Source organism: Podarcis raffonei, chromosome 1 (genome assembly GCF_027172205.1).
Source record: "Podarcis raffonei isolate rPodRaf1 chromosome 1, rPodRaf1.pri, whole genome shotgun sequence".
In the NCBI taxonomy this organism is placed as follows: Eukaryota; Metazoa; Chordata; class Lepidosauria; order Squamata; family Lacertidae; genus Podarcis; species Podarcis raffonei.
In genome coordinates this window covers 22,698,751-22,716,280 of record NC_070602.1, presented here as the reverse complement: position 1 = coordinate 22,716,280, position 17,530 = coordinate 22,698,751, and the positions used below count along the sequence as shown (strand labels likewise).

At 40.0% G+C, this 17,530-nt stretch overlaps 1 protein-coding gene across 2 annotated transcripts in view; it reads right to left on the bottom strand.

The window, feature by feature from the left end:
- TRIP11 (thyroid hormone receptor interactor 11) overlaps window positions 1–16,210 on the bottom strand; it is a 37,770-nt gene extending 21,560 nt beyond the window's left edge. The window contains exons 1-10 of one of the 2 annotated variants that reach the window (XM_053376662.1): window positions 15,774–16,210; window positions 12,534–12,610; window positions 12,270–12,380; window positions 10,837–11,115; window positions 9,263–9,331; window positions 8,712–8,877; window positions 5,942–6,283; window positions 5,360–5,400; window positions 4,040–4,246; window positions 509–3,562 (exon numbers count right to left, since the gene is read on the bottom strand). In XM_053376662.1, the coding sequence (XP_053232637.1) occupies window positions 509–3,562; window positions 4,040–4,246; window positions 5,360–5,400; window positions 5,942–6,283; window positions 8,712–8,877; window positions 9,263–9,331; window positions 10,837–11,115; window positions 12,270–12,380; window positions 12,534–12,610; window positions 15,774–15,918 (4,491 nt within the window). In that variant the 5' untranslated portion in view covers window positions 15,919–16,210. The remainder of the gene's footprint in view (window positions 1–508; window positions 3,563–4,039; window positions 4,247–5,359; window positions 5,401–5,941; window positions 6,284–8,711; window positions 8,878–9,262; window positions 9,332–10,836; window positions 11,116–12,269; window positions 12,381–12,533; window positions 12,611–15,773) is intronic. The other variant, XM_053376653.1, reaches the window with a different exon arrangement.
- Window positions 16,211–17,530: the final 1,320 nt, after the last annotated feature.

Genomic DNA, 17,530 nt, shown 5'->3' with positions numbered 1-17,530 from the left:
TTATTGCATTTTAAAGATCTATCTTCTTTTAATGTTAAAGGCGCAGCACTGTGCCAGGGGACTTGAAAGGATATAAATGTGGATGTACAGTAATAAATTTGAGAATTAAACTAAATACTTATCTATGCACAAGCCCCTACCGAACACTGTTGACTTACATGTGAGTACACTTGCATAAGATTGCATTGCAAATCGGATGTTCACTAGAATTTGCATCTTCCTCATTTACAAACTTTACATTCTAAAATATATGGACATTTAAAAACTGATACTGGTCTTTTCCTCAGGAGACCTGAACATGTTCCTTAGTTTTCAGCCTCTGCAAAAGTATAGACATTTCTCAAGTGAGAATGTCTAGAAACTTACTGACATCCTTCCTGGAATTCTGCATATGCAATTGGGACCCTGAGCCAGATAACAAAAATAAGCATTGCTTGACTTAATAGCAATCACACCTTTCTCCCTTTGACCTTGAACAAAATAAGCAAAAATTCAACTCATCGCGTACCTGCTCTTTCTCTTTCAACAGTTTTTCAAAGGTGAAAGCCTTCTCCTTCATGGAACTAGACTCAAATTCCTTCTCCTTCAACATCATTGAGAACTGCAGGTTAGTCTCCTGTAGGGCTCTGAACTCGGTTTCTTTCTCCTTGCATTTTGCCACTATCCTATCATTTTCTTCTTTCAATTTACGGATGTCCATTTCTAAAATCAGAGTTCTCTCCTTTAGGTTAGTTATACCTTGCTTCAGCAGTTCATTTTCGTTCTCTTTATTACTAAGGTTTTCGCTGAGAGAAAGCAACTGATCACTTTTTGATTTTATTAGCAGGTCTTTTTCCCTAAGTGACTTCTGCAGGACATCACACTTCTCCTTCAAGTGCTTTATCTCAAATTCAGACCCCTCTTGACCCTTTCTTTCCATCTCCGATGATGCAGCCATAGAATCAGACAGCCTCTGATTATTCTCCTGCAGAATTCGTATAGTTGAATCTTTTTCTTCCAGTGCTTTACTCATGCGCTCCAGTTCCTCATTTAGTGGTTTGGAGTCACTAGTAAACATCTGAGAAGCAGCACTGCTGGAAGTCTCCGATGACTGTGAAGCAGTGGTAGACTTTACTGGCAGAGGAGGTGTTACCATATCAAGTTTCCCCAGAATAAAATCCCTGGTGTTGTTCAGCTCTCCTATGCTATGCTGAACTTGTGCTAATTCTTGACTAAATGTTTTCAGCTTTCTCTCATTTTGTTCATAGCCTTGAATCAAGCCATTATACTCTATCTGCAGCTGAGAATTGTTCTCACTATCCATGGAGATCTGTGTATTAAGCCTTTGCAGCTCCTCTTGCAGATGAGCAGACTCATGTTGCATATTTTGGACAGTGGTCATTACTTGTTTCTTCCACTCTTCCATTTTCTTCACTTGCTGTTTCAAATTATCACGTTCCTGTAAAAGCTCCTCGAACTGATTGCTGTTAATCCCTCCTAACTCATTGCCTCCATCCATGCTGGATGTCTGGAGGACGGTCAATAAAGTTTGGCATTTTTGACTTAAAGCATCAATCTCAATATCTTTCTCTCGAATGATCCGGGACAAGTTCTTAATAGTTTCTCGGGACATATCTTGGCTGCTGTTTTCAAATTCATTGGCTAGTTTTTGATTTTCTTCCTGAAGCTTTTTCAGAGCTGCTTCCTTAGCTGCTACAATGTCCATCATCTTGTGATATTCTGTTCTTAACTGACTGTTTTCCCTAGTCTTTTCACTAAGAACTGCCAGCACTTGCTCCCTTTCCATGGCATAGGCCTGTAATTGCTGCTGAAGGTAAATAATATCCTGCCCATAAGATGGAGATGAAACCCTTGCATGGAGAGCTTGTATCTCTAAGTTTTTCTCTTGGATGATTTGCGTGAGCTTGCCAACTTCATCTTTGGATAGCTGATCAATTTGTCTACTTAGCAAGACATTCTTTTCATTCAGAAGTTTGATCTCCATTTCTCTCTCCTTGATGCCTTTCACCAGCCTTTCAATTTCAGCTTTAGATAAGTCATGCTTCTCATTTCCATTTTCACCATTAAGTGTCTGCACTTTGGTTTCTTGAAAGAGATCAGGAGGATCTGGCTGAATGACTGTTCTCTGATTATGCAACTGGTTTTTAATTTGTTCTATTGTCCGCTGCAAGCTTTTGATTTCCTCATCCTTTTCCAAGCACACCTGTTTGTGTGTGATGCTCATTTGTTCACACTGAAATTTGGACTCCTCAGTCTCCTTTTTGTACTCCTGCAGGGAATGCTGAAGTTGGGCCATTTTCTGATTCTGATCCTCAACCGTTCTTTTGTTAATTTTTACCTCGTCTTCAAGATTATTTTTATGCACAGTTAATTGTGTTACTTCTGCTTCAAGTTCAGTGATAATATCTAGGGTTTTGGGCTCAGCCAAAGAGGACGACCTACTCTGCTGGTCTTTCACTCGTTCAATTTCTTCTTTCAAATGATTGTTCTCTTCTTTCATGGTTGAAAGGCTTTTCTCCTTTTCTTCTAAACTTTGTTTTAAAATGTCAAATCTTTTGGAGTCCTTAATATAATCTTCAAGCTGCTGTTCTAGTTCAGAAGCCCTGTTTTTAAATTTTTCAACAAACACTTCTTTCTCTTTTATGAGCTCCGTCAGTTGTTTTTGCCCGGCTAAGCTAGTCGTTAACATCTCTTTGGTTTCCTCATGGTCAGCTTCCATCTGTTCAATGCTCCTCTTGAGTTCTGCTATCTCAAAGTCTCTCTCTTGGTTGAGTTTAACTAAGCGCTCGTGTTCAAACTGTAACACCGTGGTATTCATGTTACGTGCATTAGATAGCTCCTCAATGGTTTGCTCATATTTATGAGCATGTTCCACCAATTGGCTTTCAGTTTGGCTTAGTTCATTTTCTAGCCGCCTTTTTTCTAGTTTCAAAGCTTCCACTGTGGTATCTTTTTCAAAAGCAATCTTACTCTTCTCACTACTAGCTTCCTGTAACTGCTGTTTCAGTTCTTCACAAGTCATCTGCAGCTTTTCGTTTTCCATTTGAAGCTTTGAAATACATTTCTCCAAGTCTGTATTTATTAGTTTATTTTCTGAAATTTGTTCATTCAGCTTGGAAATTTCCGCTTCCCTTTCTTTGGCTGATTGGACGTGAAAACCACTGTTAGATTCTTGACTTCCACTGTTAGATTCTGGACTTATCTTGCTTAACTTATTTTGGAGTACAGAAATTTCTTCTTCTCTTTGTGTTAGATTTTTCTTTAATTCTACTATTTCCTGCTTATTTTTGGAGCTACAGTGCTGGGATGTTTTTAGCTGTTCTTTTAGCTCTTTTATTTTGTTTTCCAGGTGTTGTTTAGTCATGTGCAAATCATTAAGTGCAAATGTACACTGATCCAATTTCTCTCTCTGGCCTTCTAGCTCCTTGCTCATTTCCAGCTTCTCAGCTTCTAGCTTCGATGTTTTTCTTTTTTCAGACTCTGTGTCCATTTTTAGCTGGTTGACCGTATTAGCAGTTTCTGCATTCTGCTTGGCTAGCTGCTCTTTTAAAATAATCATATGCTAAAATAAAAACACAAACAAATGTTAAAAAAGTGGAGAAAGCCCATACATGGTAAATAAACAGACCTGTAAAGCACCGTGAAGAGTGGAAAAATCACCATCACTTCATCATTAGTTTTTCAAAATACTAGAGAAATTATGTTATTGAATTAAGCATTAATGTCAACACCAGTTAGGGTTGTATTCAACTACCTTTTACTCAAGAGCAGATCTGCTGAAATGAATGAACCTAAGTTAGTCATGCCCATTAAACTTAAGTTTAATGGGCCTACTCTGATCATGTTAACAGGAAATGTTAACATTTTGAATATATTCCATCCAACATTCTCTGAAAACCTGCATTATTTCTCTTCACAACAAAGCAAATTCACTGACGAGTAATACTGATAAAAGTGATTCAGCCAATAGTTTTAGATTTCAGTACAGACAATAAATATCCTTACCCACCCAACCTCTTTAGTTTATTCAATATATTACCTGGGTAGCTTCTTGGTTCTGCTTGTCCAATTCTTCTAGTTCTGCTATTAATGTTTCTTTTTCAGCAATACTTTCATTAAATTCATGTTCTTTCCTTTCCAAGTCTTGTCTTAACTGATTTAACTCTAAGTTCTGTCCTTGAGTCGATACATATGCATCACTTTCACACGTTGGTTGTAAGCTTTCCAGTTTTGTTTGAAGCCCTTCCTTAATTTAGACAGAAAAAAGACCCTACATTTAATAGGATAAAATCAATTTGAGAATATTCATGAGTATCAATCAGTTGGGGTTTTTTGCCTTTTTTAAGAGGCTTTGAAATTATTTACGGAAAACACAAAATTCACTTTAATGACTGGAAGTACTAAATTAGCCAAATGGGAAGACAAAGCTATTCAACTGAAAAGAGAGGGCACCATTTATGTTATTCCTGTCCAGTTTGTAACAGAAGCTTAAGAAACAACCCCATAAAGGTAAAGGTAAAGGGACCCCTGACCATTAGGTCCAGTCGTGACCGACTCTGGGGTTGCGGCGCTCATCTCGCTTTATTGGCCGAGGGAGCTGGCGTACAGCTTCCGGGTCATGTGGCCAGCATGACTAATCCACTTCTGGCGAACCAGAGCAGCGCACAGAAACACCGTTTACCTTCCCGCCGGAGCGGTACCTATTTATCTACTTGCACTTTGACATGCTTTCAAACTGCTAGGTTGGCAGGAGCAGGGACCGAGCAACGGGAGCTCACCCCGTGGCGGGGATTCGAACCGCCAACCTTCTGATTGGCAAGTCCTAGGCTCTGTGGTTTAACCCACAGCACCACCCGCGTCCCTAAACAACCCCATACCTGGGCACAAATTTCATATTGCATAAACCACTTTTATTACATTAAAATATTTAAGTGTATCTGCAATTCATACACAGCTGTAGGAAATAAACATATTTCTGAATTTATGGAATTGCAAAAATTAAAACATTCTGGAAACATGAGATGCCCCTTTTTAAGGGGTTGCAAACCTTAAATCAGGGAAGGCATGAACATAAATGCTTACTAACTTGCCTTGTCCCGTCAATTTATTGTTTGGTAAGGTCTGAAGATACTGTGCTATTATACTCTCTCCATCAGTGTACCATTGAGGACATTGTATACTACTATGTGCTGACAGAGATGGGAGAAACTGCAGCAACCTCCTGGTATTCACATAAATTTGGGTTCACATTTACCTGTTTCTCAGTGGCATTAAAACAGAAGTGAGCAACAAGGGGCTGTTGGAGCACTTACTATGCAAGGTTATTTGTAAAAGCATGAGAATTTAGTAATTTGTTTACCTGATCTGACTTTTTTAGTCTTGTTATTTCATTTTCCGCATCTGTAAAAACAATAAAAAATAACAGCTATCATTTTTAGAGGAAAGTATACAAGAATACAAAGGCAACACCTAAGGTTATAATCACAAAGATACAATTTTGGAATTTTACATACTACCAAGTTAAATAAAAAAAAGCTAGCATTAAAAATAATTGCGTAATTACTGTTTATTTATTTTCTATCACTCATGACAGCCACTCAGAAATAAGCTAGAAACCAAGGCAGCCAAATGAATTTCAGTATAACAACATACACATCTCTAATATGCATATTCTTAGAGACATTCATTTTCATGCACTTAGGCCAGGAACCAGACACCTCAGCTTTCCTTCCCAGGCAGCAGCCTTATTCCTGAAGGTCAAGGGGAATTTTGGAGTAGCATTAAATGAGGACACTAGTGGAAGAGAAAATGGCCAAATCCCACCCCTATCCTCACATAAAGGAGCACTTTCTTCATATGTCTCTTTGAAGTGCATTTCAAGATTGTCCTAAAACTGTATGTACATGATAAAATTAGACACAACATTACAGTGGCTTCGTACCAAGAAGTGCTTGCTGTAGTCGGAGCACTTCTGCTTGCAGTGATTCTACTGCAGACTTAGGGACTTCCCCCTGTGTTTTTAAATCAGTCTGTTCTTCAAGAAGAGATGCCTGGAATTTATGGGAATCAGATTTGAGTCTTTCATATTCCTGCATTAGTTGACTCTTCTCCATTTTCACCAATTCAAGTTCTTTCAAGAGACTATTTTTCTCTTCTGCCGCTGCTGACAGTTGTTGACTTAAACTTTTGACTTTATCCTGCAAGTCCTTCAGCTGCGATGCTGTCGATTCAGCCACAATGTTCTGTGGGTCACATTCAGAAGAAGTGTCAGCAGCTGCACCAACTATAAAGTAGAAAAAAACGCAACTGTAACATCTCCCAGAAATAGGGCATTTCCCCATAGCAGTCACAAGATCTAAGTGCCAAAGAAATGTAATAATGGGTTGGGTCCAGAGTCAAAACATGCATAATGGGGCTGACAAAAGTCAACTTGTCTGCCTTTCTTTTTTTTCCTTTTTCTTTTTTTTTGCACATCCTTTATTATTTTATTCACATAATATACATTCTTTACAACAAACAACTCCGAAATAAACAGACAACTCCGAAATAAAATCATATGTAACAAAACCAATTAATTAAAACTTAATAAAGAGTGGGAATGCGTTGGGGAATACATTAAAAAAGTCGGTGCTGGAGCTTAAAAATTAATATGCAAAAGTTTAAAAGGTGCAAGGAGATAGGATAATAATATATTAAGGATGGAATAACAAATAAAGTGAATAATGCAACAATAACAAAAATAATAGTAGGTAAAGAAGATTGCACACGGATGGAGGGAAGTACTGGGCTGTGGGGGAGGGAAGTGAAGGAATTAATTGAAATTGTTAAAGATTGGTATAGGATTTAAGAGATTTAATTTTTTATAAAGATTCTATAAGGAAAGCAGCAAGCAACAAGAAATATCAAGTAAAGGTATCGGAGAGGAGATCAGTGTAAATGAAAACATGAAACTTGTCTGCCTTTCTTTCCCACACCACCAGGCACCAGAAAATGATTCATCAAGGACTGGAGGGGCTATGCAGAAAGAGGTAAGCTGTGGTCTAGGGGGCTTGGGAAACCCAATAACCCACTGACCATTAGTGGAACAATTTCAGGGGGCTGCTGTGGAGAGAGTGGGGCAGGGAAGACTCCTTCTATGAGCCCCATTACATATATGTAACTCTGGATCCAACACAAAAATTTTGGAACAGCAGGTATTTTCAACCTGTGAAAAATCAGTTTTTCTCCAGCAGATATGTTGTCAAAAATCAATTATAAAAATCGAAGGTTTAATTAACGCTGTTTGGGATTCATAGCTCAATTACAAGTGAGCAGTTATTCTGATTCCTAAAAGATCTATTTCTCACAAGTGCAGAATTCATATTATGTGGCACCTATAGCAGTACCAGCTCTACATATGGAAGCAGTCGAGTTAGTCCCAAGTTGTTGGCTTTATGTATGAATAGTAAAAATTGGCGCTGACACTGACAGGCAAAGCATAAAACAATGACAAGGTTCTTATTAAATCACTTTTAAAAAGACTGAGAAGCTTCTGCTTTACCAACATGTTAGATCAAGTCCCTAAAGATGGCTGAAACAGGAATTTCCAGGATCTACTTCCAACGCTTTTGGAGCCTGCTAGGTAGAAAGGGTGTGCTCAAAGATGAACTGCACTGTGTCTGTGAAACTAGTCATTATGTGAATTCTGTGGCTACTGAATGTACAGACTTGGATGTAGGGAACTTTAAAAATGACTTTTTCCTAATACAGATGCTAAAAAGTGTGTGTGTGTGTGTGTGTGTGTGTGTGTAAAAATGGTATTTAGCTAGTACAGATGCTGAACTTACTCCATCCTGTCATGCGTATATTACTGTATGCTTGGAATCTAGGTTCTAAGACAGTAAGCCTAGGCATGCTGATGGAGGAGTAAACCACACTAAACTTTGTGGGACTTACTTCCAAGTAAACATGAACAGAATCAGGCTGCACATTTTTATTTTATCTTACATTCTCTATAGCCAGCATCACACCCAGCTGCATCCAGAGTTAAATGTCACATTGAATAAGGAGTGTGTGAGAACAAGTTTTCCACCTCTTGGCAAAACTGATCCTTAAACCATCACAGACTTGGTTAGGTATCTAGACAGAAAAGTCAGTGTAGGATACCTAGGAAGCCATCATTATAATTTCTTCTGAACTTTTGATTGGTTCTTAAAGGTAAAGGTAAAGGGACCCCAGACCATTAGGTCCAGTCATGGCCGACTCTGGGGTTGCGGTGCTCATCTCGCTTTATTGGCTGAGGGAGCCAGCGTACAGCTTCCAGGTCATGTGGCCAGCATGACTAAGCTGCTTCTGGCAAACCAGAGCAGCGCACGGAAACGCCGTTTACCTTCCCGCCAGAGCGGTACCTATTTATCTACTTGCACTTTGACGTGCTTTCAAACTGCTAGGTTGGCAGGAGCAGGGACCAAGCAATGGGAGCTCACCCCGTCACAGGGATTCGAACCGCCGTCCTTCTGATCGGCAAGTCCTAGGCTCTGTGGTTTAACCCACAGCGCCACAACCTATTTAAATGCACCAAGGCCAATAACTGTGCAAATTGTCATACACAGTGCAACCATAAAGAGTATTCTTGAATGCCATACATATCTGGTTCTCTCAAGAGCTAGAATCAATGACAATAGATTATCAACAATTCATTTTAAAACTCCCATCAAACCAATAAACAAGACCTTTCTGTAATTGATCCTCAAGTTCTTCTATTCGTTCCTCGTATTCACCCAGTTCTTCTCGATGACGTCGGCTTATTTCTGCTAATTTATGACGATGTGCATCCTGTAATACTGAAAGCTCGTGTTGATGCTCATCTATTTCTTGACTCAAGTTCTTTTTTAGCTCCTAAAATGTGCATTTTAAAGAAAGTTATATCATCTGTCTAAGATATAGGATGCAGATTATGTCTTGTATTTTTAATGTGAGCAATAGTTCATGCAAGACTTCTGAAGACTTGGGCATGGTACACATTTTATATCTATATTGTTATCTATATATACAATATAACAACACAGTTTACTTGTAAGAAACAACACAACATCTTGTTTTAATTCACTCAGATAATTTCTCTGCCACAAACCTATCAGTATTTATAGTCATCCTCACCTTTAATGGTAGTTTGTCCATAGTTAAGGATGTGAATACCTTGTTTTATGTGAATATTTACAAACAAAGAGGATTAACAGAAAATGTAAAGCAAGAGAACTAATTTATTAAAATATAATCTTACCTTGATAATATTTTGCAGCTTGCCGATTTCATTCTGATCTGTATTATTTGCTCCTTCTGGTTTGGAAAACTAAATAACAAGGAGAAAACTTTTAGTTTTGAAAATGCTGAAAGATGTTCAACTAGAATGTATGGGATCCGCAGCAGATTTTGGGAGAATGTGGGAAGCTGCATATGGAGAATGGGGACCCACTAAATGTTTGAAATGGGAAATCCCATTTGTGTAAGCCCACCCTGTGGAATGCCCTCAGATGTCAGGGAAATAAAGAACTACCTCACTTTTAGAAGACATCTGAAGGCAGGCCTGTTTAGGGAAGTTTTTAATGTTTTAATGTCTTATTGTATTTTTAATATTTTGTTGGAAGCCACCCAGAGTGGCTGGACGAGTATAAATATATTATTATTATTATTATTATTATTATTATTATTATTATTATTATTATTATTATTATAAATCCCACCAAGCACATAGAGGGCTCCATGGAGTAGGAGAGGGAAGGAAAGTGTCATTTGTACAAGAGGGAGTCCATTGTGCAAGAAGAATGTTACCAACTGATACCACCTACTAAATGTTTGAAAAATTGCATGTCATAGAAGCAACACAGAAATCAGTCATAAGTTTATCAGATTTTAAAATTTTAGAGTTTAGAGTTTAGCCGTCCATTGATTTAAATGGGTCTAATGCTGGAAGGCCATCTGTCATGGATGCTTTAGCTGAGATTCATGCATTGCAAGGGGTTGAACCAGGTGACCTTTGGGGACCTTTCCAACTCTATCATTCTGTGATAATCAGAGTATGACTGAGCTGAATTAAACCCAACCATAAGATTAAGAAATAGGGTAATTCTATAATTCAATGTAATCCAGTGAACAGAATGCCAAAAGAATCTACATTCAAATCATAGCTTAGTCTATTATTTATCAGCTTAAATGTTAACATCTCTCAGCCAATAATATACCACATATTTCTAAGGAAGAGAGGTAAGATCAGAAAAAGCACTGATATTCGAAAGCAATACATACTAAAACAGCATTATACTTTTGAGAAAATATATTCATATTTATATTTCTTTTAAAAAATGTCTCCAATAAATACATATAACTGATCTGCTTTGGATCCCTTTTGTCAAAAGAAAAAAGATGCATACGTAGGATTCAAAGTTGACATACACTACATCTCTATCCACTTTGACATGTCACAAACATCAAACCACAACACCTGAGAGCTTGAATCAAGCAAGTGTGTGCTTTTCAGAGCTTCACAACCCAAGAATTCAAGGCTAAATGTAGTTCCGCCACAATCTTGCAGAGCTTTGCACTCCATGGTTTGTAAGAGAAAGTTGGACACTGTCACCACACTTATGCCATTCATGTAATAATATATATTAATAAGGATTACCCAGTTTTAGAAATAAGGAAGTCAACAATTTCTCATTTAATGGAAAAGCCCAGAATAGTTATCTAATTCCTGACAAATCTTCCACCCCAGTAGAGACTGTAGCATGGGCTTTATTACCAGTCAACTCAAAAAGTGTTATAAATTCAGAACACTTGTAATACAGGAAAGCGATCCACCTGTGCAATCTGTTTCCAATGGTCCACTTCCGATTCAAGCCTAGAAACTTCATTTGATAGTCTGTTTATTTCTTGTTGGGACCAGATTACATCTCCGAAGTCCATGTCATCTCCTTGAAAACCAGAAGAACTATGTCTAACCATAGGGACAAAGGAAGCTGATGGAGTGGTTGATGGAGAGGCAGCAGCTCCTAACTGTGCTGACTGAGCAGCTGACTGCACCTTCCGCAGTTGCTCCTGTAGTGTATTCTGCCTGGCTTTAAGATGGCTGATCTCCACCTAAAAAGACAGGACACAGTTACAAGTAAGATTCAGCACGAAGGAACAAATAATCTCAGAATTTAACTATCACCTGATAAAAGTATTCCCATCTGAGCGGAAGACTTCAGAGATTGTACATGTAATAAAGTAGGAAAGAACTTTCTAATGTAACTCAGTGGTTACAAGTGGTATCAAATTGGTCATACAAAGTATTTCTTGACCAGCAGCTCTACACTGCGGCTTTCAAGTACAGTCATACTTTGAGTTACGAACGCTGTGGGTTGCGCGTCTTCGGGCTGTGGACCGCGCTGAACCCGGAAGTACCGGAATTACTTCCGGGTTTTGGCGCTCACGCATGCGCAGAAACACAAGATGATGCCATGCGCATAAGCACCAAATCACATCACACACGTGCGCAGACGCAGCACTGCGTGTTGCGAATGTGCCTCCTGCACAGATCACGTCCACAACCCAAGGTATGACTGTGATTAATTCTGGAATTTTCTACTTGATATACTACAGGTATTGCACAAGCACGTTTTTCACACAGATCCTGTTCAAATGCTTATCTGGGCAGCAATCTTGTATCTGTGGGGGAGGAACAGAAGGATTCATCCCCATCCATCATGCTGATAACACAATGCATCCGTGTGGATGGCTGTAGAATGAAGGGTAATTCTTCTGTCTTAAAAGAGAGAATGGGTGTTTACATATATATCTGCTATCGTGGGAACAGCATTCTTGATTAAGATAAGGGTTTATGCTATGCTACTGTCTCCTGGAGAAGGGAAACTACTCTGGGATTAGGGCAAACATAAAATGACATTCATAACGTATTTCTGTGTTTTAGTCCTTCATTGAAATTCCACCAACCACACTGAAACAATTCAAGAAGTATATGAAGAGCTGAATCAACAATTATCCCTATTTGTTTAGTGACAAAAATTCGACTGGGTAAGCAAATTGTGGGTAGCCAGTGCAGCTTAACTCAGACAAAAAACCATTGATATTATATTTCAATAAAAGAAACAGTAGTGCGCACATACACACAAAATCCTTGAATCATCTGTCACCAACCCTTAGGGTGAAAACTTATAAATCTAATCAATCAATCAATCAATCAATCAGTGTACACACCCTTGCTGAACAACAATATCTATGTCACTTTATACCTCTTTCTGCTGTAGCTGATTCCGGTATTCTATGGACTGTTGCTTTATTTGAAGCTCTGCTGCTTCATGCTTTTCTTCCAGATCATTATAAGCCTTCTTCAGCCTCTCATTCTAGAGGGGAAAGCAAGTAAACAGAATCATCAAAGAAAAGAATCCTAAATCCAATTAAACCAACATTCTACTGTACTGAAAATATGCCAAGAAGACCAAGCTTAAGAACAGGTGTTATTTTTTTCAGTGTGCTTTTACAGATTAATTTTTTACCTCTGATCTCAGTGTTCCATGAATATTTTCTACATCCCGCAGACTGGAGCTGGATACAGGAAAGTCTGCTGCAGAACCTGAAAGGAATGGAGAAGGGAATACAAATAAAATCAATTCTCACAACAGTATATGTATGTGGGTAGGTTCAGTGGCAATATATTAAAAAGTGTCAATTGAAGGTAGATTATTTAAAAGGATTTCTTAGACTGAACTACTACTACTTCAGTACTGTATTAGTCCCTGACAGTCATTTAAAACATTTTAGAATTCATGTGTGTTGGATTTAAAATGGAAACAAACATATAATGGACCGACCATATTTGGATATTTAACCACTTTTTTAAAAAAAACAACAACAACACAGGAAGGTTGACACCACTATAATTGTTTCTTACCTACATAAATTTCAAGAGATTATGGGTAAACCATATTCTCCTCAGAATATGAAATTCTGATCCTTAGAAAAGATTTTGCTTCCCTTATGATATAGTGACTGTTTGTATATAATAAAACATAATGGAAGTAGGGATAGTGCTGGAATATTTTATTGGTGCATTTAGTAAATGCGTTCTCAACCTTTAAACTTCTATGTCACTGGCAGGTAAAAAGGACATACGATACAGATGCTTGAAAACTTACTTAAAAACTTGATATTCAATAAAGTCACTACATGTTTTAAATTCAAATGTATCTTCCAGAAACTGCCTACAAATATTATGTTCTAAAAGTTCTAGGCAACTGAAATATTTTGCTTTTTTCACAACACCTTGTTGGAATAATGGATAATCTCCGGAATCCCACTATTATTGGATACTTGATAGAACAGTCACAGTATATAGACCTTTAACACGATGGCTGAACTTTGCCTTCTGAGTGTACACAGTGAAAAATGTCTTATGTGACATCATCTTTCTTTTGCAATTCAGTGTATATGCATTTCTAACAACAGAAAGATAGACATAAACATAACAATGTGCAATAGTTATTAGACCAAAATTATTTTTGCTGTCCTTCTTTCTCATATGCCACCTGTTTGCCAAAGCTCTTGACAATTTAAATTGCTTAGTTGTGGAATGAATAAAGTTGCTAAAATTTTCTAAAACACACTATTCTAAATGAAACAAAGCCAACTGGAGATTAAATCAATGAACAAAGAAAACTACACTCAAGTTGCATGTTACTAACCATCACAATATTAAAAATTGGTACAAACCTTTTATGGAAAGCATGTTTGTATTACATGTTTGTAATTCATAATATACCTTCCTATGAAGTTAATATTAGTGGTGTGCTTTCTAAGATTGCCCAGGTATAGCAATATATACAGAACGAACAATTGAAAACCAAATGCTAAAAGGGGCAAAGCTCTGCCAGAAATACATAATTTTTTTTTTTGCCAGTGACATATACATTATCCTCACTTGATCCACAAATTCCAACTGTCATTAAAAATGTAATTTGCCTTAGGCAGTCGTCAAGTGTGAACTCAAAACAGTGGTACTGTAAATCTTAATCATGGTTTAGGACAGAAAGCCTTCCAGATAATCCACTGTTTCCCCACTACTCCCACAACCCATGCTGGCTGGGATGATGGCAGCTGGAGACCAGAAGTGCCTGGAAGGTTACAGATTCCCCATCCCTGATCTACAGGTAGCCCATTTTACACTTGATGTTTTTAGAAAAGAAACTACCCCAATTTAGATCTTTAAAGCCCATTACACCAGTAAACAGCACAATATCCAAGGCATTTCTTATTGTTTTCTGCCAGGTGTCCCACACTGTTCCTTCCTTTATGATCTCCATGGTTGACTGCTGTTTTGTGATGTTCTTCATGAACAGTCCCAGTTTTAAAAGTTTTCTGAAATATCCTCATTGTATTTTTTACCACTACTATCATCCCCTATCACAATAATGCCATTTCCCCCAACATCTAACCTGTTGGGTGCAAGTTCGTGTTTCTGTGGAGGTGCCAAAACAGTGCAACATCATACCAGAATAACTTCACCAGCTCCCATTCCTGTGTGCTTTCTGGTGAGCAGTCAAGACGTTTCCTCTCAATATACTGTTTTATGAAAATTGATTCTTCTGCTACTTTTTGTCCAAAGTATGCTTTTTTTAAAGAAAAGGCACTTTTAACAGTTTGCTTGTTTTGTATTTGCTATTGTTTCAATTTGTTTACATTGTTTGTGGCCTTGTGTATTTTTGGATAGGATGGGCAAGATACTTTATTTCAACATTTGTAGCTCCAACTCAAAATAATCCTCCCTGCCCTTTCATAAGCTCTCGATCTGACTCTTGCCTCCACATGAGAAAAGTCCTGATGAATCAGACCAAAGGCCCATCTAGTCTAGCATCCTGTTCTCACACAGGCCAACCAGATACCCGTGGGAAACCCGAAAGTGGGAACTGAGCAGGGCAGCACTCTTCCCCAAATGTGAATCCCAGGAACTGTCATTAAAAAAAAATTGACAAAGTAATACTAATAAATAAAATAAAAATAAAGATGTGCACTCCACCCCTGAGACCATTCCACTGTAACTACCCAACCTCCCAAAATTTCAACACCACTTGCGATGGTCTGACCCCTTTCTGTTTTAACAGTACAAAACCTACAAACACCTCCACATCTCCTCAAAATAATTTCTCCTGCACATTCCTCATCTTACCTTAATAGCACATGTCAATTTACCATTAATAACTATATCCCACACCTCTTTATACCATTCTTCCATTTTACACTCACCTTGTCCCCTTCCTATTGACAATAACTGGGGCAGCTGTCAACAAATTTGTGAGCAAGTCCTTCCTGGCCTGCGAACCTTCTGCCCCATGCTAAATCAATTGACAATACTACCTGTGGACTTTTGGTCAGCTTTAACCCAGTGATTTCTCCTTAAACACCCTTTGCCCCAAAATAAAAATAAAGTACATATTGTTACCCTTAACTCTGTCATTCTGCCATGGGTGCTTTAACTGAGATTCCTGCATTGCAGTGGGTCGCACCAGATGACTTTTGGGGGGCCCTTTCCAACTCTACGATTCTAGGATTTTAACTCCACCCTTCCCCATCCCAAGAGCACATTTGGCATTTATAGACAACTCCCAGCATCAGAGCTACTCCCCTCCGGTATTCAGGACACTTTTGATCCCGCCCCCCCCCGGTGTCTTTCCTTTGTCTTCTCTATGCTGAGGACCCCGGAGTGCTGCCACCTTCCCCTCCCGCCCACCCACTTTCCTTACCTCCCATCTCCTCCGCGCCGCCTTCCAGCAGCATATCCTTGGTGAAGCTGGAGATCTGACCGGTCAGAGTGGACAGGCTGCCTCCCACCTGGCCCACCAGGGACTGCCCCAGTCCCGCTCCCAGGCCGCCCAGCCACGACGCCATCACCGCTGCCGCTCAGCTGTCGAAGGGGAAAAACAAGGCGCCGCCGCCAAGAGCAGCTGCCGCCGCCGGTTCCCCTCCGCGCCGCTTCCCCACGCCCGCCTGCCTCGGGGAGCAGCCCAGAGAAGGGAAGCCAGCTGCTGGGCCTCCCTCAGAGCTCCGGGGCCGCCATGAAGCACCTCGCGCTTCCCCTCCAGCCCGGGCTCCTTTCTTCAGTCAGCCGTGGGGCCTCCAGGTTGGGCTGCCACCTCGACGGCCGCCATGACACCTCCCAGCTGCACCATAGAGCGGCAGCCGCTAGCGCGCCCCTCCGGACGCCCAGGGACGTGGCCCGGAGAGCAAGGCCAGCCGGGATACGGGAGGATAAAGCGGCGGCGCCCTCAAGCCGCGAGCGGGAGAAGCGCAGGCAGCCCGGGTTTCGCCGAGCTCCAGTGGGTTCGGAGGGTGGCAAGGCAAGGGCGGGAGGCGGGGTAACCGATCCGGGGCACGTTTACTCCGAAAGGTGTGCTGATTCAGTGTCAAATGAAGTTTATTTCACTCCAAAATTCTATGCCCTAATCTTATTCAGACAATGTTAATGCAAGATTTCTTCCCCAGTCGTGGGCTCAGCATCCAATATTAAGTATTTTTCCTACCAGGACCATCAGCTGCGTCATCTCAAAGGAGATAAAGGTAAAGGACCCCTGGACGGATAAGTCCAGTGAAAGGAGACTTTGGTGTGTGGCGCTCATCTTGCTTCAGGCCAAGGAAGCTGGCGTTTGTCCACAGACAGCTTTCCGGGTCATGTAGTCAGCATGACTAAACTGCTTCTGGCGCAACAGAACACTGTGACAGAAGTCAGAGCGCACAGAAACCCTGTTTATCTTCCCACCGAAGCGGTACCTATTTATCTACTTACACTGGTGTGCTTTCGAACTATAGTGGTACCTCGGGTTGCAGATGCTTCAGGTTACAGACTCCGCTAACCCAGAAATAGTACATTGGCTTAAGAACATTGCTTCAGGGTGAGATCAGAAATTGTGCAGCGGCGGCAGCAGGAGGCCCCATTAGCTAAAGTGGTGCTTCAGGTTAAGAACAGTTTCAGGTTAAGAATGGACCTCCAGAACAACTTAAGTTCTTAACCCAAGGTACCACTGTACTAGGTTGGCAGAAGCTGAGGCACAGCAACAGCAGCTCACCACTGTCGCGAGGATTCAAACTGCGGATCTTCTGATCTGATCGGCAAGCCCAAGAGGCTCTGTGCTTTAGACCACAGTGCCACCTGCTCTCTCTCTCAAAATAGCACTGTCTTCAACAGGGTTGTTGAGGAGCGCTGCACACATTATCAACTTTAGTTACAGAAGTTGCATACGCACACCCCAACACACACTCTGCTGACATAATTCTGGTTTTGAAAATAATGAATGTGCTGGTGGGTGAAGTATACCTCTGCTGCGTGCTCAACAGGATTAAGAGAAAAGATGGCTGAATCAAAAAGCCTAGTAAAGTTAACGCAGAACCTGGCTAGAATGTGAAGACAAGTATGCAATACATATCAGCTTAACATTAGAAGCTTTGAAAGAAATCTGTTTACCTTCCTGCCAGAACTGGATTCTACATTTCCCTAATATGGAAA